This window comes from Balearica regulorum, chromosome 2, assembly GCF_011004875.1.
Source record: "Balearica regulorum gibbericeps isolate bBalReg1 chromosome 2, bBalReg1.pri, whole genome shotgun sequence".
Classification (NCBI taxonomy): Eukaryota; Metazoa; Chordata; class Aves; order Gruiformes; family Gruidae; genus Balearica; species Balearica regulorum.
The window spans coordinates 4,653,968-4,680,752 of record NC_046185.1 but is presented as its reverse complement, the minus strand read 5'-3'; the positions used below and the strand labels follow the sequence as shown (position 1 = coordinate 4,680,752).

The 26,785-nt window shown below is 38.5% G+C and overlaps 1 protein-coding gene across 20 annotated transcripts in view; it reads right to left on the bottom strand.

Moving 5' to 3' along the window:
* PTK2 (protein tyrosine kinase 2) overlaps window positions 1-26,785 on the bottom strand; it is a 224,129-nt gene that overhangs the window by 61,168 nt on the left and 136,176 nt on the right. For all 20 annotated transcript variants that reach the window (XR_012833679.1, XM_075743219.1, XM_075743225.1 and 17 more), the window contains 7 exons: window positions 26,216-26,270; window positions 22,071-22,211; window positions 21,262-21,339; window positions 20,141-20,248; window positions 18,747-18,864; window positions 11,039-11,069; window positions 8,528-8,580 (listed from right to left, as the gene is read on the bottom strand). Coding sequence is in view for 19 of the 20 variants with exons in the window: in XM_075743219.1 (XP_075599334.1) it covers window positions 8,528-8,580; window positions 11,039-11,069; window positions 18,747-18,864; window positions 20,141-20,248; window positions 21,262-21,339; window positions 22,071-22,211; window positions 26,216-26,270 (584 nt within the window). In the remaining variant the exon portion in view is untranslated. The remainder of the gene's footprint in view (window positions 1-8,527; window positions 8,581-11,038; window positions 11,070-18,746; window positions 18,865-20,140; window positions 20,249-21,261; window positions 21,340-22,070; window positions 22,212-26,215; window positions 26,271-26,785) is intronic.

The following is a 26,785-nucleotide window of genomic DNA, read 5'->3' as shown; positions in this document are numbered from 1 at the left end:
CTTAAAAGAACTTAACACGAAACAAGTATAAGAGGGTTACATGGAACAAGGAAAAACACAGTTTCTCTGTTCCACTGAAATACAACACTGACATATTTTATGATCTGAAATCTGCCACTGGAGTTTTATCCCCAGTGCAGACCTGTCTTGCCAATTGATATTTCATCTCTCCAAAGACCTCTGGGCAAATGCCCCAAGGTACTGTCCTCACTGTCCCCTTTCCTAGTCACTGCATCTAATTAGCAAAGTGCTTATCAGGAGGAGAGAGATTTTTGAGTAGGAGAAAATACAAAGAAGCCACAACTGATTTCACAAGGTGAGAAAGAAGGACACAAGACGACACTAAGAACCTGAGGACAGCTGCTCCTTTTACTTCTCTCGTTATCTGTTCGCTCCTCTCTGCTTTCCTCTTTTCCCTCTCTCCTCTATCTCAGGAAATGTGAGAAGTGGTTTAAAAAGCCAATCAACTGAAACCCCCCATCTTGTTGCTGGTAGTCCTTCACAGTCAAATCTCAAGGTCCAGCCACCTTGAGTTATACAGGCTGGAGGTACGCGTGTTACAAGAGAAGCCCAGTACCACGGAAGCAGCAAACTGGCACAGCATACTAGTCAGTGGTGGGAGGAGTGGAGGAAGGGTGGAAGAGGAGAATTAACTTTCAATAAAAATAACTTTTCATAGATTCTGGAAACCTGTGAACCATCAGAGTAGCCATACTTATACAAAAGCACCGTCTTATACACAGCTGGGCAGTTTTTAGCAGCCCAATTTTGAGGGATAGAAGAATTTTTTTAAAGGTGTATTAAGTGTGTTCAATCACTGTCCAATCGGGAAGCTGCACGTTGAATTTCACAGATGCAAATCTAATGGGTAAGGTGCTACTATGTACAGCCCATGCTCTGCTAAGATGGCAATTTTAATTCAAAGTTAAAACAAGTGGGTGAGATTTATCATTGTACCCTAAACTACAAAGTACCATTAGAAAAACTGCTGGGGTGATTAAACAACGAGAAATTATTCATCAGTTGTGAAAATCTACACGTCATTGAAAATGACAGAACATTAATCAGATTCAGTGCTAAAAACTAAAAGAGTTGCAAGGAGAGGGAAAAATTATTGAATATTTAGTGTATCAGTATGTCTGTGTGTACCATGTTACTGCGCTCCCAAGGACTTACCTTCTAACATCACATAGCACAATCTTCAGCACTCTCATTCTAACACAAACCTGAGGTAACATTCTTAAAAAGCTTTAGACATAGTATGAAAGAAAAGAAAAAAATACCAGAGCTATTTTAAGAGACTACTGAAAAGGTATTGAAATGAGAATAAAGGAATCCAATACTCCGTACTGAAACAGAAGAGCAGGTATAGAGTCACTGGAAGCAATGCAAGCTATCTAAAAGGGAGGAGATGTTTCAACTCTTGACCCGTCTGCTCAGGCTACAAAGCTAATTTAAGCTTGAAATACTGTTCACTCTTACATTGATACACGGGTAGCAGGAGCTGACTGAAACCTGACCAACCTTTTTCAGACGAAGGGCACACTGACATGACAAAGGTGGTTTTAATTCATCATGTACACGTCCTGATGCCCTGTGACACTCAGTCCAAGTCTTCTGCATTTCCAACTTTGCCTTTATGATTTACAGTCTGAAGTTTGTTCAATTATTCTGCCAGACTAAATGGAAGACTGCTTTGTCTTAAACTTATGTCACCTTCAGGTCTAGCTAAAAAAGAAAGTTTATTTAGGTAAAGAGTTGATTCTAAGTTTAAAAAAAGATGTTCCAACACTTCTTCAGGAGCTTAGAGTACATGCTTGAAATGAATACTGCTAAGAAGGATTTCCACCATTCCACACCAGCTTCTAGCCAGAATATCACTGGCATCTACTTAAATGCCCATAAAGCTCAGAAATGCTGCTGAACACAGATCTCACTGAACTTCTTTTTCATTTAGTTCCTCTTCCCAATACTAAATAGTGACTAAAATTATTGTGTATGAAAAGAACACATCACTTGCTATGCAAAGGACTATGTTACAAGGGAAGCAACCAGGCTAGAGGGCAGTTACTATTGGAGTTCCTCGTTAGATAAGCAACGCTGGAAGGCTGGAAGTGATAATGTCCCATTCTACTTAAGTCATACATTCCTGAACCAGTTTGAGGAAAAACCCTGAAAAAAAAATCAGTGGAAGGAATACATCTATTTGTTTTCAATCTTTTGAAATAAAATGAGTACTATGCGGTTATCGCATTAAGTATGTTTATACATAAACAACAAAAACCCCAAACCGAATACTGCATGGAACTTCTTTAGTCATACTACAGCGTTATTATCTGCAAAACAAGCGTCTGCTCAAATCAAAGGAATAGATCACAAAGGAGGAGCGTAGGAGGGGAGGAACTCTTTAACCAACACCACAGACTGGTAAAATCAATGCAGTAACTTCCTAGGCACTGATACGGAGGAAATCTCTTTAGACTGTCACCACAGTTCATTCTGGTCTTCTTGTGTACGAAAAGAAGCATTTTAGTCAGTCTAAACCACAAAAAGATAACACACTAGTCTATTCACAGTGATAGGAATCTGAAATATTGTAAGTTATTAGCATTAAGGGTATTTTTAACTGTATTATCTTATTAATCAGCAGAATAGCTGAGTGAGTTAAGAAGCAAGTAACTCCCTTCATGAACTTGGAGACTAATGACTTGCTCAAGGTTTGTAAAATTAATCTGCAGAAAGCCTTAGGCTTGAATGTCTCCCAGGCCTGTAACCCTGTGGCTGAGCTACAGCTCTACAGAGCCTTTATATTCCCTAATTACTTAATAATTTGAATGTATAATGATGTAATTTATGCTAACATTGTTACTCTTTCTTTTCAAACGTGAGCTGCAGAGTACAACATAATTGAGCTAGCAGACACAGTCATAAGCACTCAAGATACAATTTTTCATTTTAAAAATTTACTTACACTTTTCAGCATTACCTTTTCGGAGTGACTTGATAAAATGAGCATGTAAAAAAACCCCAACTTTACAACCTCAGGCAAAGAACACCCTCTCACCCACCAACTAATTCAAATGGAACTAGGAAATACAAGTCCTACACAAGAAACTCTTTCAGAATTGAGCACAGGGCAGACCTTCACTTTGAGCACAGGAATCACGAAACAAGAGTGCGCACTGTGCTTTGAAAGCAGAAGTGATTCAATAAAATCGTTGTCTTTCCATCCTTGCTCACAGCTTTGCTTGTCATTAGCCTGCACCACCCATACATTCAGGTCCTTTCATATGCCAACATCTCCTTCTTTAAGAACATTTTAAATTGTTGTAATACTGAAATCAGGTGAGTATATTTATTATTTTTTTTCTCTCCTCTCCTGTTTGTTGCATTTTGACATTTGGCTTCTGCTACATTTCAGTTTATTCTAGGTCGCCTACTGGAAGTCACTATCACAGATGAACTATACCATGTAATTTTTTTTTTGCATGCTAAAATCTCACTTAAATCATGCTTATCTCCTTCAAAAGAGAACTGTTTTCATTCAAATTGAAATTTCAGCTAAGTGGTATGACTAAATTGGCAACAACTTCAAATTCAGGAACCTTAGAGCAGACTTAGTAGAACCTTAGAGAAGAATTCTCATGTCACTCCACTACCACGATCAGGAGTTATCCACAGCATGTGATTTAAGCGTAATGATATTATACTATATATCTGTGATTCGAAGGCAGAACCTGGAAACTTGCTAAGACCACCCTCTTTTCAGGATGCTAAAATCCTTAAGTTCCTATAAAGAAACTCTCTGACAGAGACCTGATTTCTCCTTTGCAGAGCATGTTACTGGATATATCTGAACCATGGCGTGCAGTTATAAATTCTCACAGAGTCACTGTGAGCAAACGAACTTTTTTCCTCTCCAGAGAGCCAATGGCACATCAGCACTACTAGAAACTTATGCCATCATATTACCATCCACTTAGAGCTACAGCCCTTTTGACTTTAAAATGCTACTTGTGTTAGTAACAACAGCTGCGCCAGCCAGGCAACAAGATGACAACGAAATTTCTCTTTAAGATACCTATCTCCCTATTCAGGGCATGCGTCCTGGGGTCTGTTACTTAGATGGTGGAGCCTGTTAATTAGATGGCTTGAACAGCCTGCCTTAACATCTGAAACAGCGATTGTACTTTTAAACACCTTTCAATTTCCTTCACCAAATAAGCACAGACTGAAGTTACAAAACCAGCACCCGCTTTGAACCAAGAGCAACGCTGTGGCAGAGCCTAAACCACCCCCCTCAGACACGTGCCTTGTGCTGGCTGCTGCGCAACGGCTCATCTTCTTCCTTACCGTCATCTTTCCAGTTACAGCTCCCTCCACACAAACACCTTATTTTATTCACCAGAATATCCAAATGCCAAGAGTGACTGCCTAGAATCATAGAATCATTTAGGTTGGAAAAGATCCTTAAGATCATCGAGTCCAACCGTAACCCTAACACTGCCAAGACTTGTTCAATACTCTGCTTGTTCAATGCGCACTGAAACAAGCAGGCCTGAAATGTCGTATTCTGTAGCATGGCATGTAAAGTAAAGCTTGAGCTACGATTAAAAAAATTTACATCCGCAGAATTCTCTAGTGCACAGGAGGCACAGCGATTAGCCAAGGGAAGCAAAAGTGTATATATTCTTCCTAGTCATATTTATGTAAGTGAGGATGGGGCAAGAGAAACCAAAGAACTCTGTGTCAGAAAGAATTTAGGTAAAAAGGGAGCAAGTAAACTAAGGCTTTATTGATTTCATTTCATGAAGAACTTTTTATAATACATAATTGACTAGGTAAATTATTATTTTTGGACATACATGTATCAGGAAATACGTGCATTGCCTTACTAAGGCTAATGTTTGCTGTATCAAAACAAACTGCTGGCCAAAATAAGTTCCTGTAGGCTAGAGCAGAGCATTTTAATAAGGTGACTACAAGCAAAACAGGAGGAAATCTGGTCAATAAAATCATAGTAAACTGGTATGCTGCTTCTTACAAATTTGACATACTATTTGCACACAGCAAATGGTTAGCCTTACTGTTTCCTGAGTGTACACTCTTGGTTAAGGACAAAGAATTCTTTTTTAATGTAAAGACAGAAATAGAGGCAGAAGGAGATAAAAGTTGGAACTATCTATTAGCTAAAACACTAATTGCTTCTGGTGATTCACAGTAACTTAAACCAAAAGATCAGATGTATACTGAAGAAATCTGAAATTCAACTCATATTTAATTGGGCTTTTTATTTCTATTTATTTATACTCCCCCAAAAGTAGAATTTGAGGGATAAAATTATTACTGTAGTTAAAAAAACCAGGGGAAATCTAGTAGGTATCTTACTCGCACACAGTAAAAAAAAGTGCCCACTGCAAGGAACACATAATTTAAAGAAACAAGACAGACAAATAATACCAGAAAAACAGAAGCAGCAGTAAGAGGTGTGTGGTGAAACCTGGTTCAGTGACACACAGCTGTAAGAGAACATTTCTCGGCTCCCAGATCCAGCAATCTGCTGCTTTGGATTCCTGGAACCAACTTCACCCTTTACTAGTTTGAAAAGGCCTTTATTTAGAGGGAAAAAAAAAAATAATAAAAAGCTTCTATCTTTGTATGCTTTGGAATATTGAAACACTTGTAAAGAACAAGTTTTCATTTCACTAGACCAGAAGTATTTCAAGGTATGTTAATAAATATTTCAAAAAGACAGACAAGGAGTCTTTCATTAACAGGATCATTTTTAAACCTACAAAACTTCTGACATATATCTGAACTTTTAGACCACCAAATCATGTTCCACACTGGTTTTTGGCTATTGCTGGTTTCCCTGAAGTGTGGCAGGGAACTCACTATGAAACCTTCCTTTAGAACTAAGGGTATTAATATTATAAATGTTTGACTGCTTAATTTTCCTGCTGGATATGTGTCTCAGATTTTTGCTATTCAGCCTGAGCATTGGAAGAGGTTTAAACAAAGGGTAGCAATCTCACTGGAAACAAACAGCAGTGTTAATTTATGATTTAAACCATCAAAGGCACAGCTGTACGTTATAAAAGTTCATCTTATTTGAAGCCTTTAGCTCTAAGTCAGTTAAATGTCACCAAAGAAAAGCTCTTATTCTGCAAACCGAGACAGCATCACCCACAGCTGGCTTTGCACTGGATGCTGTCAGCTGTCAGACTCTGCTGACCTGTAACTCTCGGGTTAACTGAACATTACGGACATCTGTTGCCTCCGCTGTTCCATACTGATGGACCAGTTACATGTGACAACAGGAGTGACACTTCTTCATGTCTAGGTGAAGTATGACTTCATTTATAACAAGTTGATTCCTTTGGGGACACAAAGTTTCTGACAGAAAGCACCTCCCGAGGAAAAACCCTTATCACATAACTTCATCTCAACAATCTGTGGTTTAAATTTAATATACTGACATCCATGCCACACTCGATGCATTTCAAGTAATTTTGGGGGAAAACCCCCAAACCAACAACAAAAAAAAGTATGTCAGTGTTCTATCTATCCTTATTAAAAAGAAGAACCCTTGAGAATGAATAATAAATGCAATGGCTTGAATCATTCCAGTATTATGTCAGTGTTTCCAGTGGTTTGTAACATGGTATAAAAAACAAGCATCAAGCACAATGATTTCATTGTGGAAAGATATAAAACCTTACTACAATGCAAGAAAAATACCTAATTGGTTTTGATTTTGGTATTGGAAAGAAAGAGAAGGATATTTTCTGTTTTATTATTTTGCTTATGGCATCAGGAGCCAGCTTTGCACCTTACAGTCTCCTTGACATTCACTTGAACAACCGGCTCATCTCCGGCGCTGCTACTTCTGTTTTTTCTGAGATGCTACAGCAAAACCCTCTCTCATTTGTCCATCATTCACCTTTATGTGATGCCCTAAACACCAGAGTTATGTGGTATTACAACTAACTTCCCTACATTAATATCAAAACAGTACTTCAAAAGACTAAAGAAGCAGCAAGTTTGTGCTGAGACAAGTGTAATTCAGATATACTGCATGGAGCAAAAGATACCTTAATTTGCAAAGTCAAAGTGACAGCAATAAAGGATCATGAAGCAAGCATTTATTACTGCTTTTAATAGTAAAAGTCAGCATTCTCAGGAAAAAAATTGAAAGGGTGAAAATTTGACGTGGCAAGGCAGCATGACTTTTGTCCTGAAGATTAGCTTTTTTTGTATGAGTGATTAAAAAGTGCAGCACTGAGAACTTAGGAAATTTCAACTAACAGCTAAAAGCCACGCAGTTAAGAATCAAGAGAGAATATGCTGACCACGCTTATCTACCGCTTCATGCTTATCCACCTTATCTACCACGCTTGCTTGATAGGTACCGAAGGAAAAAGAGCTGCTATTTGACTCTGAGAGGTAACAGTATCTGATGAAGCTCTATTACACCTCTGCAGCTTGATACATATTTTAATTCCAGATGCCCTCACCTATTTTCTTGCACAAGGTCTGTTTACTTGAGCTTCCTATGCCAAGGAGTGAATCTCAAACATCTTTAAAAAAGGTTGCAGGTGGGGAAAAGAATCTGAAAAGTAGGAAATTAATCAAACATCTACGTATCTGTCCTTCTTGTATGAACTATGTCGCGATTTTGAATGCGTGTCGCTAAGCGCTCACATAAATGTTAAAGTGGGGCTGTAGCCTCCCTATAAGTCAGGGGTGGACACTCCACTGGGTCACAGTTCCTCAAGTTCGTGGCCAAATACTAGAAACCTATAGGAGCATATCATAATATTAATACACTTTTGCATTTAAAATCTCCTGAATAAATATGAGGTATAAGGATTTAGAAATGTATTTCCTATTAAGAAACTGAATCAATCTCTCAAAAGGATTTGGTTTTAGATTCTGTAAAAGAAAAGTGTTCGCTTAAGCATAAAAACTTAAAAAACCCCACAGTAACTAACAGAAATCTTAGAAGCCTATAAGCTATAGAAACATGTATTACCTCACATGCTCATCCTTCAATTAACTTGTGATTTTCAACAGCAAAAATTAAGTGCTTTGATCTAAACAGCAGCTACAAAAAAATAGCTATTAAGTTTCTTCTTTCTGAAAAGTGATGATTAATATTTAATTGCCTGTTTTCACTTTTCAGAGCTGCTCCTTCATAATTAACACATACTCAGGTAATTTAAGTTCTAGCCCACAATATTCTCCTTCACTACAAAGCTAGGTGAAAATACTGACGAGCAGCCTTGCTTTGAAGTATTCTGGTCCTGCGTTACTGCACGGCTACGGCTGTTCTCGCAAGTGACGCTACGTAGGATAGCTGCAAAAAGTTTCACTTTAGAAACTGCGCTACAAAGGCAGCACAGCTACGGTCTTAGGAAAGTCAACAGCCATGTAGCAAGAAGTGAGCTCACTGCAAGTGAAAAATCTGCCTAAACATCTGCGAGTTTTATAAATAAACTTACATTTTTTCTTTAATGAGCCTTACCTGACACAGAGACTGTGTGTGACCTTACTCCTTGCTTCTCATTGTTGGCCAGCCTGTAAAACAGAGGTTGGAATCGCTGAATGCTGTACATTCTTCACGGTCACAGACACTGGGAATTCATCCTAACAGGGCACCTACTGTAATTAGCAGGGCCAATCCATTTCCCACAGTGACAGATTTTGAGGGGGAGAAAAGTCAGAAAGGAATCTACCATTTCAAACCCATCTGGGGGAGGAAGAGTGGAGAGAATGCGTTACCGGTTTAATTAACATATTGAATTGCGAGGACGGAGCAAATTTCCAGGAAAAAACCCAAACAGTTTTACAAAGTTTTAAGATCAAGCCCTGCATGTCTAAACTTTGTCAACGTACGTAATTTGATGGTGCTTCTACTTTCTGTATTATTTACTGGAAATAAAGTATGAATTGAGTTTTGGCTGTAAGATGGCTTACCCTGTACAATTTTAAATTGATTTATGTGTTACATAAATTAAGAAAAACAATTAAATTTAAATCTAGTTAGCTATAAATATTCATTAGTAACAGAAATTCCAATTATTTCTTCTAATTTTTTTTCATATCTATGCGTAAACATAATTTTAGTGGTAAGACAGGAAGAATACTGCACTTCATGCTTTCAGAAATCTGGAATTTTATCTGGCAAAGGCGAATCTTTCCAGATGCAAGATAGTGCTGCCTAGTAGTTTTATGTCTTTGACAAAAGCCCATTCCTCTGCTGCCAGACTAAGAGCATATGTAGTGCCCTTGTTCAAACAGACTCAAGCGTACAAATTCAGTTTTGGAAAACTGTCCAAAAATGGGAAGCTTTTTGTTCAAATCTTATTTTATCCCAGAAATCCCTACAAATAAAAAGAAAAGGATAAAATTTATGTAATTAGAAGGTTATTTTGTGTTTCTCAGTTGTACCTATTTAAGTAAAAACAAATTTTCCTCTTCCATATGAACGCACATTAAGTTTCCCAATTTTACTGCTTCCAGACTTGACTTTCATTTCATTTTCCTCCCTGGATTTTAACTCCTCTCTCTGCACCATCAGAAAACTACCTGGCCACAAGAATTGCAGCAGGACCTGCAAAGGAAGAGCAACCACTAGTATCCAAGTGGCTAGTTTCTTGCAGCTCCAGGAACAAATTGTGTTTCATACTCCACCCAACAGTTAAAAAAGTAATAATAATAATTCTGAACTCCTTCCAGGAATCAAGGAAGAGACAAAATGAGGTGGCTGGGTCAAAGTAGGCACAGTCGCTGTGTCCCAAAGGAAAAAGGAAGAGATAAGACACAATAAACTGCTCAATTTCATTTGGTCTTTCAACAGTTATCTCTTGCTACTGGATACTGGTGATGTTGCCTGATAAGGTTCAAGGAAAACAATCTGATGAGACATGGCTTTAAACTGAGTCCAAATGTGGCTATAGAGAAAGCGGTCAGATTGAAAAGAAGAAAAAAAAAAAAGTGGCTTAGTTAAAGGACTGAAGTTTAGGCGGCCACAATAAGAAACTGCGCATCGAAAGGGGAGACAAGCATCCCAACTTGCCAGATAGGATGCAGATCTAGCCACTGGTGCCAGGAGTGCAGGCAGTCAGCAGGAAGAACTAACGGGCTTGCTACCACTGCGTTGTGGCCTACCAACTCCAACAGCCTAAGAAGTATTCTTAGTTCAAACAGAGATAAATCAGAAATCTTCTCTTATTTACCTTAAAGCTTGGGAAGAAGAAAAATGCGGAGAGGTATCTTAGCATACTTTATGTAAGCATTATTAGATGCAGACAGCATGTCTCAGTGTACCGTGGATACAGTATCACCATCAAACTAGCCAGAGAAAACAATGCAACTCTATTTGCCTGACAGAGATTAGCATTTCCTACAAATCCACAATTACTATTGGAGAAGAATTTTTCTACATTACTAGATTAAAAAAATTGATTTAAAAGCATTTGCTACGTAAATGGTATTCTTTATTGCACTGAACCTAGAGATCCCAACTTAGACTGGCCCCGTTATGGAAATTTTGTTAACAAAAGGTGACATGAAAGATTTATGATAGGAGAAAAAAAATATTTTCTGTATTTAATTTAAGCAGAAAACGGGACAAATAGGAAAACAAGAGCACAGACTGACTCACAGATAAAAAGCACAATTCAAAAACTCTTTAGCATGACTCCTATAATTAAATTTACTCAGGGACTCAAAATAAATAGCCTGAATCCCAGTCAAGTCTTTTCCAAAACATCCTTCTTTTGTTACTGTCAAATACGATCAATGCATTATGCAGTTTTTTCCTCAGATTTTATTTCTGGTATCTTTATATTTTAATACTGCTGTCAGTCATTTATGCCCCGTGGTCCCAAAGGACAGCCTGCTATTTGTCCCAGAATCCAAAAGCAACAATAAAAATTAAGCATGTACACAAAGTCCTAAAGCATCACTTAAACAAAACTATTTTTCAAAACATTGTTTTTAAATATATAAGAAAAGAAAGCATAAAACTTACTTTGGTATTGACGGTAAAGCTCTTTCACCTTCTGTGTAAACAAGAAAAAAAAAGGATTAAAATTTTTTCAAGTTTCCAAATAACCTCTCTCAAAGTGCAATACATACATGGCTGAAACAACAATCATCACAACCTGTCAGGGAAACTTATGTTGATTCAAAAGACTGTTCTATACATACATTAAGACCAGCATATCAACACAAGCCTTTCTACCCAGTGATACAGACCTTTTGGCAAACTCTTATCTGAGAGAACAATGTATACAGAATATAAAAGTTCTTTTTTTATTCTTAATAAATAACTCCAATAAATCACCTGCAGAAGGTATGACAGTATCTCATCTCTCTAATAAGAAATGCTTTTCTTTTATCTCCAAGATGTGCTAAGTGCTAACATATAAATAAACAATTGAAGCCAAATGGACTTCCAAGCAAGACAACTGAAATAAATCATTAAAGCGCGTAACATAACATATATTGATTTCAAATTTGGTTGAGATTATACAATAGCAACGCTTAGTAGCCAGAGATGAAGTTAGCTTTCTGTAAATTATTTTCAAATCCTTGCCAGTCTTTGATAATGTTATTGTGTATAAAAGCTTGGATGTACATAATCAAGTGGGGTTTTTTTTCCTTATTGGATTTGATGAGACACTTGGTATCCCTGTGGGGAAGGATGATGGAGAAGTTACTAATCATTTACTAAACCACCAACGATTGAAGTATGCAGGGAAGGAGAGAAGGCGGGCAATTAGATTGGGTTTCACTCTCTAAATCACTGTAGCACTGATAAAGCAACCTGAGAGAAAATGGAATATCCACACTTTCAGAAAATGGTGATGTGTATTGTTTACAGAAAATCACGTAAATTCTAGTTTGTTTTTACCCTTATAAATTTTCTGAAATTTCCAGACATTGTAAACACAGCCTCGCCTTTGTGTATTATGGGACTGAGTAGAGAAATCCCAATACCCAACTGCCATGCTCAACAAGGCAAACTACAGTATTTTGTACAATTTTTTGCTGTCTAAAGGAAGAACATCACTTGGCTCACCAACCTACGTCTGGTTGTAAGTTTATTTGAAGCAATGTTTAAGTTACAAACGATGCTAACAGCATGGCCTGTTAAGCTCACAGAGATCCACTTTCCATTTCCTACAACTTTCCTACACTCCAGTCTATTGATTCCAAGCTAAATTTCTGCCTCGGGCCGGCTGGCTGGCTTTTAGAAGACAGATCAGACCTTTTCATGTTAAGAAAACCAAAAATCCCACAGTAATTTTCTTTGCAAATTGTCTATACCTCTAAGGTTTCAAGTGGTGATGTACCGTATATTGATACGAGTGTTGTACCGGGATGTTTCCTCTCACCATCTCAGTTAAAGTCTGCCTAATTTTGGACAAGCTATCAGGTATTTTGGGGGGGGAACACCATTGAAATGCAGGCATGCTCAACAGAGGTCTTAGCCTCAAAACTAAATTCCTCCTCACTGAGAAGACTCCAGCATTGGGCTTGGGCTGCACATGCTCCCTCCTTACAAAATAAGGGGCAGATGCTCCAAATCAAGCCCAGGACTACAAAGTCAGATCTTTCCCAGTGGGACTGCACACTGGAATAAAAAGAGACAGGCTTGACTGTACTTGAAAATGCTGAAGAGCAAGCAAGTCCACCTTAAGTGCAGAAAGGGTAAGACAGCTGCACCTCAAGGTCTGATGGAGGGTGTTGAAAAGGAAGACGCAGGAAAGAAGGGAAGCAAGGAGCTGTGATTTGGAAGATGACCTAGAGCAGCTTGGCAAAGTGACTAGAGCAAGCACCTGAAACTGGAGGGTGGAAGAAGGACAGCGAGACTATACCAGAAGCATGAGTTGGGAGATAAAGGTATTGTAAATTGGTTGTGGATTAGGGTAAATGATACCTTCTGGGGAAAGAAACAAAAGGCAAAGATCCCTAGAGGTAGTGTGGATTGATGAGTATGAGATCAAAGGCATGAAGGTGACAGCCTGGCAATAAAAAGACTGGGGGGTAGGTACCCCAAAAAAGAGAGACTGTGATGGGCACTAGAGGATTCGCACTGGATGGAACTGGGCAAAAGACATCAAGCTTGGAGAAACAGGCAGAAGAGTCCTGGCCGCTACTGTGCAGGCCTCCCCAGCATTGTGAAGAACACTCAGAAGAATCTTAAGTTCCACCTGATATCTACATCAGCTGTCAGTCATTAGCTGTGAAAGCATCCTGGGTTCTAGTTTACATCAAGTTACGCTGCTAGTTAGTTATTCCAACACTGCTCCTACATGTTTGGCAACGGATTTAATGGTTTAGATGGTGCTGATGAATCACACGTGTTACTGGTGAAACATACTTGCAGTCTGTTTTTAAAGGTTTACGAAGAGGCTCAAACACACAAACCTCTGTGTTAAAAGAACTTCATTAAATTGCAAACTTAACTTCATTACATATTTTTAAATCAAGATAATGGATACATAATTAATCAGCAGCTATTCAAAATAATTTTCTTTGCTCTTCAATATTTAGCTCCATCACATATTAACTGCACACTATTCAAACTGTATTCTAAAGATGGAATTTTAATTTCCTCTACGGGTTTTTTTTGTGTGTGGAGTACATCAGTATCATACTTGGGGACTTCAGAAACATCAGTGAATGGTTTCAGAACACTTGCAGGGCCACAATGCTTTATATGTTCAAAGTAGTGACCTCAGCTGTAGATCAGATTGATTCTCTCCTGCAAACGTAGACCCCAACCTCTTAAGAAAGTGAGAAATACCATAGGTGACAACTGCCAGTGTATGCTGAAGTCAATTGCTACCTATCAAAAAGCATTTAAGAGAGAGAAAGAGAGGATCTAATTTTCCAGTGCAGTATTAAATTTCATTAACCATGAGATTCCCATTCTGTCAGTCCCTAATCACTTAACAGCTTCCTATTGGTGTGAAATATAAAGCAAGGATCATAATGAAACATCTCTTTCACAACAAAATCCTGATTCCATTTTAATCTCAATCTACACATTTTGTGAGATAAGGAGAAAGTGAATAGGAGTGGTATTATGTAGTTAGTTGAGGGGTAGCAGTATGATATAGTTAATGAGTGTGACAAAGGTGCAAGGAATTCAAGATGGCTGGAAAATGGCGAGAGAAAATGATGGGGACGGACAGAGAAAAGCAAATACTCTGACCCAAGTGAAATGAATGTCTGTTTCCAGATTGGTTGGAAAAACAGACAGAATGCATGGGTTCAACGTAAGTAAATACCCGTTATTTCTGATCATCTTCCTTTTCACTGTCCTTTGCCAAATTCTATGAGGCATGGCTGATTTTGCTCTCATTAGTAGCAGAGCAACAAGCTGTCATGCACTGAACAGAATTGGGCCCTTGTGTTTGGGTTGAGAGCGGTGGGAGAGGCAAACGACGCACGCTCAGCCCTGGGGAGAAGGAAGGAGCACACGGCACCGCTCCTAAGCCGCAATCTGATGTAGGCATTGATCAGCTACACGGACGACATCCCCCTTTTGGCTGCTGGAGAGATGCGTTAAGTGGAGGCCAGATATGGACAGCGGAAACTGGAAAAGTAAGCATATGTGAAAAAAAAAAAGCAAAAACCAGCCAGAAATAAAGCCCTGCTATAAAGTAGTATTAGAGACGCCTCGCCTTTCTCTGGAGAAAATCCATCCGCACGGAACTACTGTTGAAATGGCGTATCAAAGCTGATCTTATGGACGCCTACATGCTCTCTGGATACAAACTGCTCACTTCAGGCAGTGTTTCCCAAATTGGTACTCATTCGTTTACAGCTTATATCCCAAATAAAATACGAAACATTCATTAGACCCTTGTAGGTCTGAAGTCAAAATTCATTACTAACAGCATCACTGTAAAAGCATATGTTGTTTTTCACAAGTTGAAACCCACAACAATTCTGCCCAATTCTATATTCAATTAAAAAAATGGGATATACATGGTTGTATTGGGGTGTTGGTGCCCAGGCTCTGGCAGCAGGGGCTGCAGGGCGGCCTGTGTGGGGAGAGGCCGGGGCTGCCCCGTGCCGCACACAGCCGGTTCCAGCCGGTCCCAGCCGGCTCCAACGGCCCCAGCACAAGACACAGCTGAGCCCCTCAGCCAAGCTGGGGGTGCCGGGGGGAAAACAGGTTTCAGCAAGGGCCAAAGGCGGCACAGGCAGAGGAGGAGGAAGCCAAGGAGGGAGCGGCAGCAGCAGAGGGATCCCGAGGCCGGAGGAGGAGGAGGAGAAGGAGGGCAGGAGGTGCTGCAGGCCCCAAGCAGGGATCCCCTGCAGCCCTGGAGAGACCCCGCTGGAGCAGAGACCCAGCCTGCAGCCCGGGGAGGGCCCCACACCACAGCAGGGGGGTATTTCCTGCAGGAGCTGCGGCCGTGGAGAGCCCAGGCGGGAGCAGGTTGTCCCTGAAGGACTGCAGCCCGGGGAAGGGCCCGCGCTGGAGCAGGGAGACGTGTGAGGAGGGAGGAGCGGCCGAGAGGGGCTGGGATGGACCCACCGATCACGGTGAAAGCAAAATCAGTGAGGGGTCAAATTAGTCAAAGTGATAACAGTATCATAAGAATTACAATACATGTTGCCATTCCATTAAAAGGAAAACAGTGCTCACAGTTAATTTGTGTGAAAGCGGAAAACACTTATTTGGAGAACTTCATGGATTATTTAATTTTGGTATTCTGAAATTCAAAATTCCGAGTTTTCATTTAGCTGTAATCCTTTCAGACTCAAAGGGAATGTATCTTGGTAAAGGTGAGTTCTGGTATAAAGGAATGACAATCAGATAACTATTTGAGTTGCTCAGGTGTTTTTTTTCTCAGTCTTTCTAGCCTTTTATAAGAGTTTTGACAATATTGTACTACCTATAAAGCTTGTTTAAAGTAACTAATAGATACAAATTTCAGCCACTAGACTTAGATCACAGGAAAGCTACTTAGTGCATGGTCTAATCACTACATAGCTACTTAATATCAGTTTAAGTTTTTATCAGTTGGTTCATTTGTGCTCTTTGCCTGTAAGAGTTAAGTGTGACAATGGAAACACAAATACTAAGTTTAAAGTTGCCACATTGGTCTAAAGGGACCTATGTGCCAAAATATTTATGAAAAATAAAACTGAATGGAAATATGCCAAATACTGTCCAGGTCTTAAACATTAGCAAGTGCTCTCACCAAATCAAGAGAAACTGGAATATTAACGGATAGTGAGACAGATAGCATCACAAAATCACAGGTTCTTTTACTAATCAGGAAGGATAATTTATGAGGAGACTTGCAGTAAACATGTACATCTACAACAAAGAGGGGATGGGAAAGCTCAAAGAGGAGAGAAAACACATCTGTTGGATCCAGAGTTGCTACATGATTTGTTTCTCATGTGCCTTGTATAATCAAAGCTCACTGTGGGAGGGATCTGGGAGTGCAGATCATGGTGGGGACAGCTCTCCTATCAAATGTTTAATTAATATGCTGAGTATTGCTATGAACTTCAAAAAAAGAAACCTCAGACAAAAGAACCCCACAATTTATTTTAACTGGGATTCTCTTCATGTTTGCATAAAGAGGAGTGCTCCCAAAGCACTATATAATGTTCCTTTAACTCAATCCTTGCTTGTTTGCTCTATGTTAAAATACAACAGTAAGAATATCACACAAATAAACACACTCCATTAAATGCATTGATTTATTTTGCATTCATGCCTACTGGCAAAGCACAGTGTAAGTCATATTGTGTCTAGTACTGTACATAGAAAAATCAGAGATCTTGCCCTTACCTGACCTTAGTGAGTCTAGAAGACATATAGTTGAATGATAAGCAAGTCAGGTCAGAGGAAGATGAGAATTAGAAAGGAAAAGTGCAAATACAGTGGGTCAATTTTTATTGCTACTTACAGCAGCAGTAAGTCAAGAATCACATGCCCTGCTAATCTCAGATGGCGGTTGCTTCTATGCATCATGGAACAAGGAAGTATTGAAGAGGACATAGTAAATCCTGCAGAGATTTTGACTGGGAGCTGCTCCCTTGCTCGGACAAGAACAACAGAAGTTTTGCTGGGAAATGGAAACACAAATGGCTGGAGCACAATCAATGCCACAATGCAGAGTACTGGACAAACAGAGATAAGACTAGAAGGCTGTGGCTGCCTGCAGTTGCTGTCGTGAATGACAACTGGGAAATCACCAGGCAGTGGTATTTTGTGGAGTTAAGTGCATTTACTTACAGGTAAGAAAAGAAAAGGCATTCTAGTAGCAGAGGAACAAGCCGGTAATAATAGCACTGGCAGTGTAGACTGAACGGAACAAATTTCTGAGATACCACCGGTGCAGAAGTGGCAAGAATTGGACATACTCTACATGTGCGCCTCTGAAGAAAAAGCAGAGTCCTCTATTAACTTGGTATGACTGAGAGGTGGGGAGAGGTAATGTGTTAAGATATGAAAAAGTTTTAAAAGTTCAATTCTGGCTACTACAGATCAAGCTGAAAAACAGCCAAACCACTGGCTATTAGAAGGAAAGCTCTGGGAGTCAAGAATAAGAATTGTAACAAACCCTAAACCACAATTTTTCAGAAGAGAAGAGGCACAAAAGACAATCGCTTACTGTATAGACTAGACTAATGAAATTAAAATCTTGGTTTGTGATGCCTGTTTTATTTCTAGAACAATGAACTAGCATTATCACTGATGCTAGCTTATCCCCTTGGTGTTGAATTGTGGTGCCAACGGTTCCTCATCACTGAGTTGCGCACTGAGCTGGCGAGAAGAGCCGAGTTTGTGTTGAGGGAAGGCTTTCCTTTGTACAGAGATAAGGTTGGATGACTAACCCAAGTTTTGTTCTTTTTTTTTTTGACAACAGAAGGGTACAGGCAGACTTCAGAGCCATGCACAGGCAAGATGCTATATTTGTGAAAGACCCGAACTATACCAACAACATCACCGCTTTTGAACAACTACACCAGGGAAAACCAGTGATGAATTTCCAGAAGTAAAGATTAGTACAGAAGGACAGAAATTTCTATTCTTAAGCAGCTTTGCCTGGATGGTTTTCAACAATTAAAGCTGGCTGAAATTAGAAAAAAAATCTAATGAAATTTAATTAAATTCTCTCTTTAAAGCTAGGTATACCTGCACCCTGGTCTCACTGCTTCCAGCTTGTGGGTTGCTACAAAAACAACTGATCAACACTACAAAATGCATCTCTGCTTTAGTTCTATTTTACGAGAAAAGGTGATGAGACTTCTCTCAAAGTTTTTATTTTTCAAACAGATGTTTTGTGTATCTAGGAGGAAGACAGAAATTTTAACGAAATTATCACTAGTCAGGACCTTATCCAAATGCGTCCTAACCAACCTCTCAGAATTTCCACTTGTATATTAGGGAATCACATTTCAGGATAACACGTTCTTGTTAGTGCCTTTAATTACAATTTAGTTCTGCTAGTTAAGTTTAGAATAGTGTAAAGCAGTGATTACTGAAAACCAGTCTAAATTATCAGCCATTAAGTAATTTTTGATGGAGTGACATTTCCTATCGGTGTGTCTCATAACAAAAATACATCATGGATCCTCCTTCAAAGGCAAGAGCCTCCAAGTGAGGGTTTTGCTGCAACCTTGTATCTTCAAGTGCAAAATAAACTGTCAGTAGATACGAGTATAGCAACTACCGGAATGAAACACCTCCTTACCTTTCTGTGGCCTGATAATAAAAGATTGCGTAGCTCCATTCACCAGCCGGCAATATCCGTCTATCAAGTCAGCCATATTCTCTGCAATGGTTAAGGATGGTGCTGTCACTGTCAGAGGCTAAAGAAGGAAAAAAACAAGGCACCAACAAAGAGGTATTATTGTAGTTGCAAACACTGAGTAGAACAGCTGTGTCATTGCATCAGAACTTTACACACACTTGCAAACAGTAAACAAAAAAATGTGGGTAAGCAAAGAACTATCGCATTCTTGCTGTACCTTTTATGTAGCAAATGTAAAACACAAGGTTCAGAAAGCACAGCTGATAAAACCTTCCACCCAAATGTAACATTAATCCAGGCTTATTAAGTGGCTTCCTACCAAAACTTTCAGTCAACCACTGTTCATTACAACTGCTATGACTTTTCCGGCTATGACAGTTCTGAAGGAGCTACTTATTCCTTAAAACTCTTACAGGTTGTATCTTTTTCCCACTCTTTTGCAGCAATTTATTTGCCCTAAAATGTAACCTTCTCAATTTCAAAAGAGATCAAAAAAGAAAAAGACAAAAGACAGTGGAAAAGGAGATGAGAGACATACACACAAGCTATTAATTTTAATACCATCAACATTCATCATCCCCTGTTGGCACCGAATTGCCAACTTGCCCCCAATCCTTCTCTACCACAGTGACTGTTTTCCAGTGCAAAGGAGGAAGGAAAAGATTTGATTTCACTTCCAGCTTTGTCTCCATGTAATATTCGGGAAGAAATGTTCTCTCCTTCATATTTCCCCTTTTCACAAAAGTGAAATTGCTCCATTTCCTCTTTAGGACGTAGCATCATATACATATGCAGGCTACTGTTAAGCTACACTTAAGGGCTAGAATGTTAAAATTAACTTTTTTTACAAATACTGAAGTATACAAGCACCAGATGCTAAACCTAAAACATGTAACGAGCTCTACATCTGTTTTAAAAGCAAAAATATCTGACTAGCATAATGAGAACTGCTCACACTCAGCCTTCCTTTCCCCTTAAAGAACAGGAAAAATCAAACAACTGCAGAATGCCCAGAATGGAAATGTTAAAATATAATGCCGTGGTTGTAACTACAGGAGAAGCAAGAGAGTTTAACTGTAACTGAAGTCTTTGTATGCATACAGATAGGCACTCCCCAGCTTAAACATGCACGTGCAAAAGTGAAGTATACTTTGAGTACTGAAGTATGCTTTGAGTATATCATAGTTACGCTGACAGCAGAAAAATCCAGAATGAAGTTACAGACCAGAAGAAAAGTACAATATACAGAATATCTTCATTAAGAATATACTTATGTCCACCCCTTCCCAGGAAAACCAAAGCTAGTAAGTTTATTATAACTCATAATATCATACCTCAGGTGCACCTGCTATCTTGAGTTGCAACATCCCTTTTCTGTCCTTGTCTTCACTGTTTGAATACTGAATAGTTTGCACTTGATTAAAGTCTGCTAGATGAGTTGGCTGTGGAAAGGCAATGGAAAAAGTGGGGAAGATTTCAAAATTACAGCAAAATACTTTGCTTTTATTCCTGATGTTGCAAAAGCATGTGTAGTCTTTTATCTCAAAACTACACTTGTAGAAATCTGTTCCTCTGTTTCCTTCTACAGTTTTCTTAGACTTTGCCTAACAACAGATACAACCATCCACAGTTTTTGCAGTATTTGCAAAATGAAACCAAGCACCAAATTTGCCTACAGAGGTCACTGTTGAGTAACTCCAGGCACACACTACAGTACATCGTGGAAACAACCTCTAGGAGGTCAAGACAGAAAACTCAACAGGTTAACCACATGGAACGCGCACTCACAGCATACTTCACATACTTCCAGACTGCTGTGAAAGGTATGTTCTTAGCTGGCTACATATTCCTCGTCTCCAAACCTTTTCACTGCCTTTGAATTCATTTCAATAGAAATTGGACACAGGCTTAACTTAAGGTATGGTCTCAAACATTTTACCAGAAGAACCCGTCCGAGCACAACTCCCTTGCACCATGGAGGTGTACAAGAAATACTGTAACACTGCCAATATCAGGTAATATAAAGGTTATTAAGGGCACGATATAAAGCAAATAAGGCAGCAACTACTGCACAAATGCCGAATACTGATTAAACAAGCTATTCATTTACACATTCTTCCTAAGAGAAGGGAGAATAATTGAGAATAATTTGCATGTTTCACTGTTAAAAAGTCACCACTAATGTTTTGAATTCCATGAGCACTTCACTGAGTACAAAAGCCAACAAGTTCAGAGCTAAGGCTGACCCTGTCTCTCTAGTTAACCCAACTGCATTTTCTCTGATCCCAAATCATGAGTTAGTATCTGAATAACAGCTGTACGGGCTGAATTTCCCAGCCCTTCTGTGTTTAACTCAAAGATTAGACTTACCATTCCCCTTTGTGTGAATTTCAGTTCACAACGGGTCATGGTTGTTAAGACAGTAAGTGAGAAAAGAAAACAGAAGTAGACTTACATTTGCACCCTTGTCTGTAAGGTAACTGATTCCTTCTTCTGGGCCAATTGCCAGTTCCACTGAAATAATCCAGCTTGACTTCAGAATCGAAGGAGAAAGGGGAAAATTTCAGTAGTAAGACAAGACCATGTTATGGAACACTATCCTCCCATATTATAATTACAGTTCTTAGTAACCAACCTCTAGAAGCTTTTAAACTCTTCAACATTTAAAAATATATTAAAATCAAGTAATTCTATAAGTAGCAAAACTCCTCATGACTGGTTTCCTGGGGATCTGTGCTACACAAAATGTGCTTCCATGTGGTCTATCTTAAGTCTACATGGCAACTATGTATTTTCCTATATTTCCTCTTCTCTTCTCATGGACATTGAGGTTCATGTTCTAATTTCTACTTCCGTGTCTATTTTCACAAAGCTTGCAGACTTAAAGCCCTTTCTCAAAATTGGTTTGAAACTGGTAGAGATTAAGAGGCACTACAGGAAAATTTACAAACAGAAGAAGCTGAGAAGTCTCATTTCCTCAGGAAACCACGATAAAAATTGCTTGACTTTCACAAACAAAGCACCAATAAAAATATTTAATAATGTACAATTCTTACCCTAATAATGAATGGTGCTTTTTTAACAGTCAACTGAGAAAGTTCTAAATAAAATTAATAAACATATTTTTGTTGTTAAGGAAATCCAAGGACTCGTCTCTACATCAAAACGGGAACTAAGCACGCAATTAGCTGCGGAACTAAGCAAAAACAATTGGACTCATAACTACAGCATGTATTCTGGTGACTGTTACATTCCTCTACTTACACCGAGAGCACACTTGAAGCATTCCTTGTCAAATCTGTACACGGGAGAGAGGATCTCAAAGAATTTCAAAATACTTTCTTCTCTATTGAGGTTGGCGAACTGTCGAAATGTTTGTTGGATTAATTTTCGTAGTGTTTTGGCCTGGGTATTAAAATGTTTAACAATCAATTATTTTAAATCTCATCAGTGATGGTACATTTTAAGAGTTGCAGTCAATCAGTATAACTAACAGTTTCTTTATCAATGAGATGCAGACATTTCTCAAAAAAGACAAGACACTTCAAAATACAAGTAACAGTTCTGCCTTCTAACTTCTCCTTGGGAACAAAATTATTTTTGCTATACATTACAGAGGGAATATCTAACTCATAATGTTTTGAATAAATTATAATAAAAGACAACGTTAACCTTTGCAGGAACTATTTTTTCTAGTTTCCTCATTTATCCCAACTTCTTAACTGTGTACCAATACCAAAAACACAGCAACCTACACTTTCATACTAGGTTTTAAACTTACATCACCATTCTCTTATCTGGTAATAACAACTATGTCTTAATCTCTGCACAGAGTATCTTAGACTATCCATAATATAGTGGATTCTTGAAGTCTGATAATACACAAAATAACTTCCATATAAAAGGTAAAAAGAAACATCTAAATTAAACTATTTTAAAAATACTGCGTATCATTTTATTAACTCTTTTCAGCGTATAACCACTTAGAGCAGCATAAATCATCCTCCCAGCATCTGGGACAGTGGAACAGAGCAAGACACCTAATTACAAACTGACGGTTGGACTTGATCCTAGAGGTCTTTTCCAACCTTAAGGATTCTATGATTTTATGACATCCTGAAAAAGAAAGCATGTAGCAGATACAAGCAGGCTTTCAAACAACTGAATTTAAAAATAATAGTAATAAAAAAAGGATAACTAAGCTAAGACTTATGAAAAGTGAAGTATCTGTCTGTGTATAGTATATAACCCCTGGGAAGGCTGCCACTCATAATAAAAACAGAATCTAAGAAGCATTCCTTTTAACATGCCCCAAAACTGAACAAGCAATCAAGAATCCTGAATAAAAACATCTGGTTTTAGACACCAGAATTCATCTAGACAAAACTGCAGTACCACCTCCTCATCTGTCCTAATCATAAGAGTAACAGGTATGCTCTGTGAGTACTGTAGAGCCAAGTGACCCACTGTTTTTTCATCATTGCTTACATCACATAGTGCCAAAATGTCAAAACCACAAACACATCTATTCTTTTTCCCTTTGCCAAAGCTCGACCTGTGTCTGAAGTGACTGAATAGAGTTAGAAAAACCTTGTTAATACCCATTTCTAATGTATCTTCCAACTGAAAACAATGATAGAAGGCAAAACCTTTGTTATTTTTGCAGTATGTCAAGGTTAAGATGGGAATTACCATTGTTCCTCTACCAAATGAATGCACTATTGTAACAGCATTAAAATTCTTCCTTCTTTGATGTTGCCTGTAACAGCTCCAGGCACTACACAAATAGAAACTTCCTTTAGCCGTTCGCACTTCCAGTCAGATTAGGCATTCATTTTTAGCAAGCCTTTAAAGAACATTCAGAACTCTAAATAGCCAGAGGTTTTTTTTTTTTTAAAGGAGTGTTCAGAAAAGAGTTACTCTAATAGCAGTGATCCAAGGGTGTTGCATATTCACATACAAAATGATGATCGGTTTTGTAACAACACATATATGGGTTGAAAAAAAAACCCCTCAGCTCAGCACAAAAACTTGGTGTTATAAAGTTAATGAAGAAATCTGCCATTTTGTTGTAATTTCAAATTATCGCATCACCTCAGCAGAACCTTTTACCAGGTCTCAGCTGGATCGTTATAGGCTGCAGGTACTTGGGTAGGATAAAGAACGTACCTGGCAGTCAGGAGACTTCCCTGCTGCACCCAGAGCTGCCTCAGACTTTGTCAGGACTCAGACATACTATACTGGACCCTTCTGTTATCTTGCTTTTTACAGAGAAAACCGACGTTAAGAGAACTGAAGACCTTAGCCTTAACTGAACAGCTGGCAAATACCAGGAGCAAGATACTGTTAAAGGAAAAAAAATCTGCGAGCTCAACTTGTCCCAAGTATTTCAGCCACTCAATTGTTGAAAGATACTTTATTCTGCCCATGGTTTGTTCTCCTGGCCTGTTTCAGCATCATCTTGACTTCCATTAAGTTATTTGGCTCTTTTAAGTCCACAAAGACTTACTGTTCACTTTAACATTGAGATCATTAATAAGGTGTAAACATAGAAAAACACACCTCTTCCATAACAGAAGAGAGCCATGGCTCAGCAGTCACGTCACCTTAGAGGAACCATTTATTAATTTACTAAGCTAAACGCAGGAAGGTGAAGTAATGAAAATGGAAGGTCTGTTGACTCACTAACTTTCCCTCTGTACTTGAATTAGGCTGACTTATTCTTTCTTGAACATGGATAAACAGAACTATTTGCAGCATATACGACATACAGCGCATTGTCCAATGACTTTAATGTTTCCTCCTGGAGAAACCTTCCTAGACACCTCCTGGGACAGCACTTGCTTTCTTTTACAACGTCATGCCTTACAGGCACTCTGTGACCTGCTAATATATAGATGTCTTTAAACTCCAGAGGTTTTTTTATTTATTTAATGAGCTCCCCAAATAAAGCTGAACTTTCTGGGTTTAAACCCCTCTATATCACCTCATTACTTTGCACTGTTGAATATTTTGATTTTCATTTTTCCAGCCTTCTGGTCTTCCTATACGTAGAGTGATATCCTCTGTATAGCTGGCATCTCCTAAACGTGTAACATCAACAAATTCGCTTACCACTGCACTACACTCTAAACTTTACCTCACTAACAGAGATAAATAGTTAATTTTATGTTTCATGGCCATCAGGAGCCCTCCTTTGCCTGCCAGTTCAAAATCATTGGTCTTCACAAAAGTGAGAGAGTCATTTAATCATCTGAATCAATTCTACATTATTTTTAATAGATATTTCATTTTCATTAAAAATCAGACCCGCTTTTCCTTCCCTTGTTTTTCTTCTTCATATGTCCAACATTTTTTTCATGTCTTTGCAAGGGTCTACTCAGCCTCAGCTTCTGGCAATTTTTGCTATTTCTTTTTGCTATCCTCTCCATTTCCTGATTTCTAATGAGCAGTTTTCTTTCTTCGTCCATTTTCTGGCTCCATAACATCATTTTTTGAGATAGTTATTCATTCTTTTACCTCTGGAGCCTTTCACCACAATTTTCCCCTTTAGCAGAGAATACAGTTTCAGATAATTCCTTACATTAAAATGTGGAGGGATTACTTAAATCCATTTGACTTCATTAGCTTCTGATTTTCAAAAGCCTTCTGAAACAAACCCCCTTCATGACTGACCTTTTCTGTTTATCCATTTAAATCACGATTTAGAAACTTTCTAAATCTGAAGTTGAATTCTATTATTTCTATAAAACCATCACTGCTTACCAAAACCAGCTCTAAAATACCAATTTATGATTTATTCTTTCATATATGAATGGTAAGAGATATTTTACCAAGATGTTCATATCAAGATGGCTATAGCTGTAAAAATACTTGATGACCATTCTTAACCTCCCTCTTCAAAACACATCGAGGATTTGCCTTTTTTACTTTGGGAACATACGGACTTCAATGGAAGCGAGATTTGACTAACATTTATAGTCTTAACTAGGATTAACATAAATGGAAATTACTGGAAATCTTCCTTGAATGACTCAGATACAGTCTTGAGCAAGGAAGGCAGAATATGGTTTATCAAGTTGAGTTGCCACTATAAATATGCTGCTTTCTTACATGTCCCCTTCCTTTTTCTCCAGAAGTCTCATTCCTCTTTTAGGGGGGGAGGAAAAAAAAGGTTATTTGATACCAGAGGATCCCAGGACTCGTTTTGAACTTTTTTTCGCAAGGTTTGAAAGGCAGAGATGTACCTCCCTCACAGTAGCTCAGCAAGGCCACGTAAATAAGTACCATCTTAAGTTCACTGCGCAGCAACTGCCTTACGACTGCACAGTGAAAATGATAATGCAATTTTCAGATTTCTGACATTTATTTCTTTTAAGTAGTATACAACTAACTGGAACTATAGTTACCTTCACTGAATCTAGTAAACTCTTCGGAAAAAAACGTCTTAAACCAACATCTTTCCTGAAACAGAAACACACACAGCATTAATATAAAAAAAAAAAGTGTCATATTATATTGCTGTTTTACAGGGTGGTGTTTTGGGTTTGGTTTTGTTTTGCTTAGTTTTTTAACAATGCAATACAGTAAATGATTTTCATAGTAAAGTCCTTGACAATCTCAGAGTAACAAACACAGTACCATTAAAATGCTAACCACAGCTACTCCACAGTAAACTCAGGACAGTAGTATCTTATAGTTTAAACACAAAAGGGTATCACATTTACAACAGGTACCTGGTGTGGAAAGTGTATTATTTGAAATGTTGGCTTGAGCACAGGGAAGTTTTCAGAATAAAAGCTGTTCTTTGTACATGTTTTAATAATTTAAAGAATATTGAAAAAAATATTCTTACAGGACGTAGTCAGGTGAGATGGAAACATGAAAATGGCAAATTCTAATAAACACCTATTAGAATTGAGTAGGAGATAAAACATAAAGGAAAGGACTTTTCATGACATCACCTCAATAGGCATGCT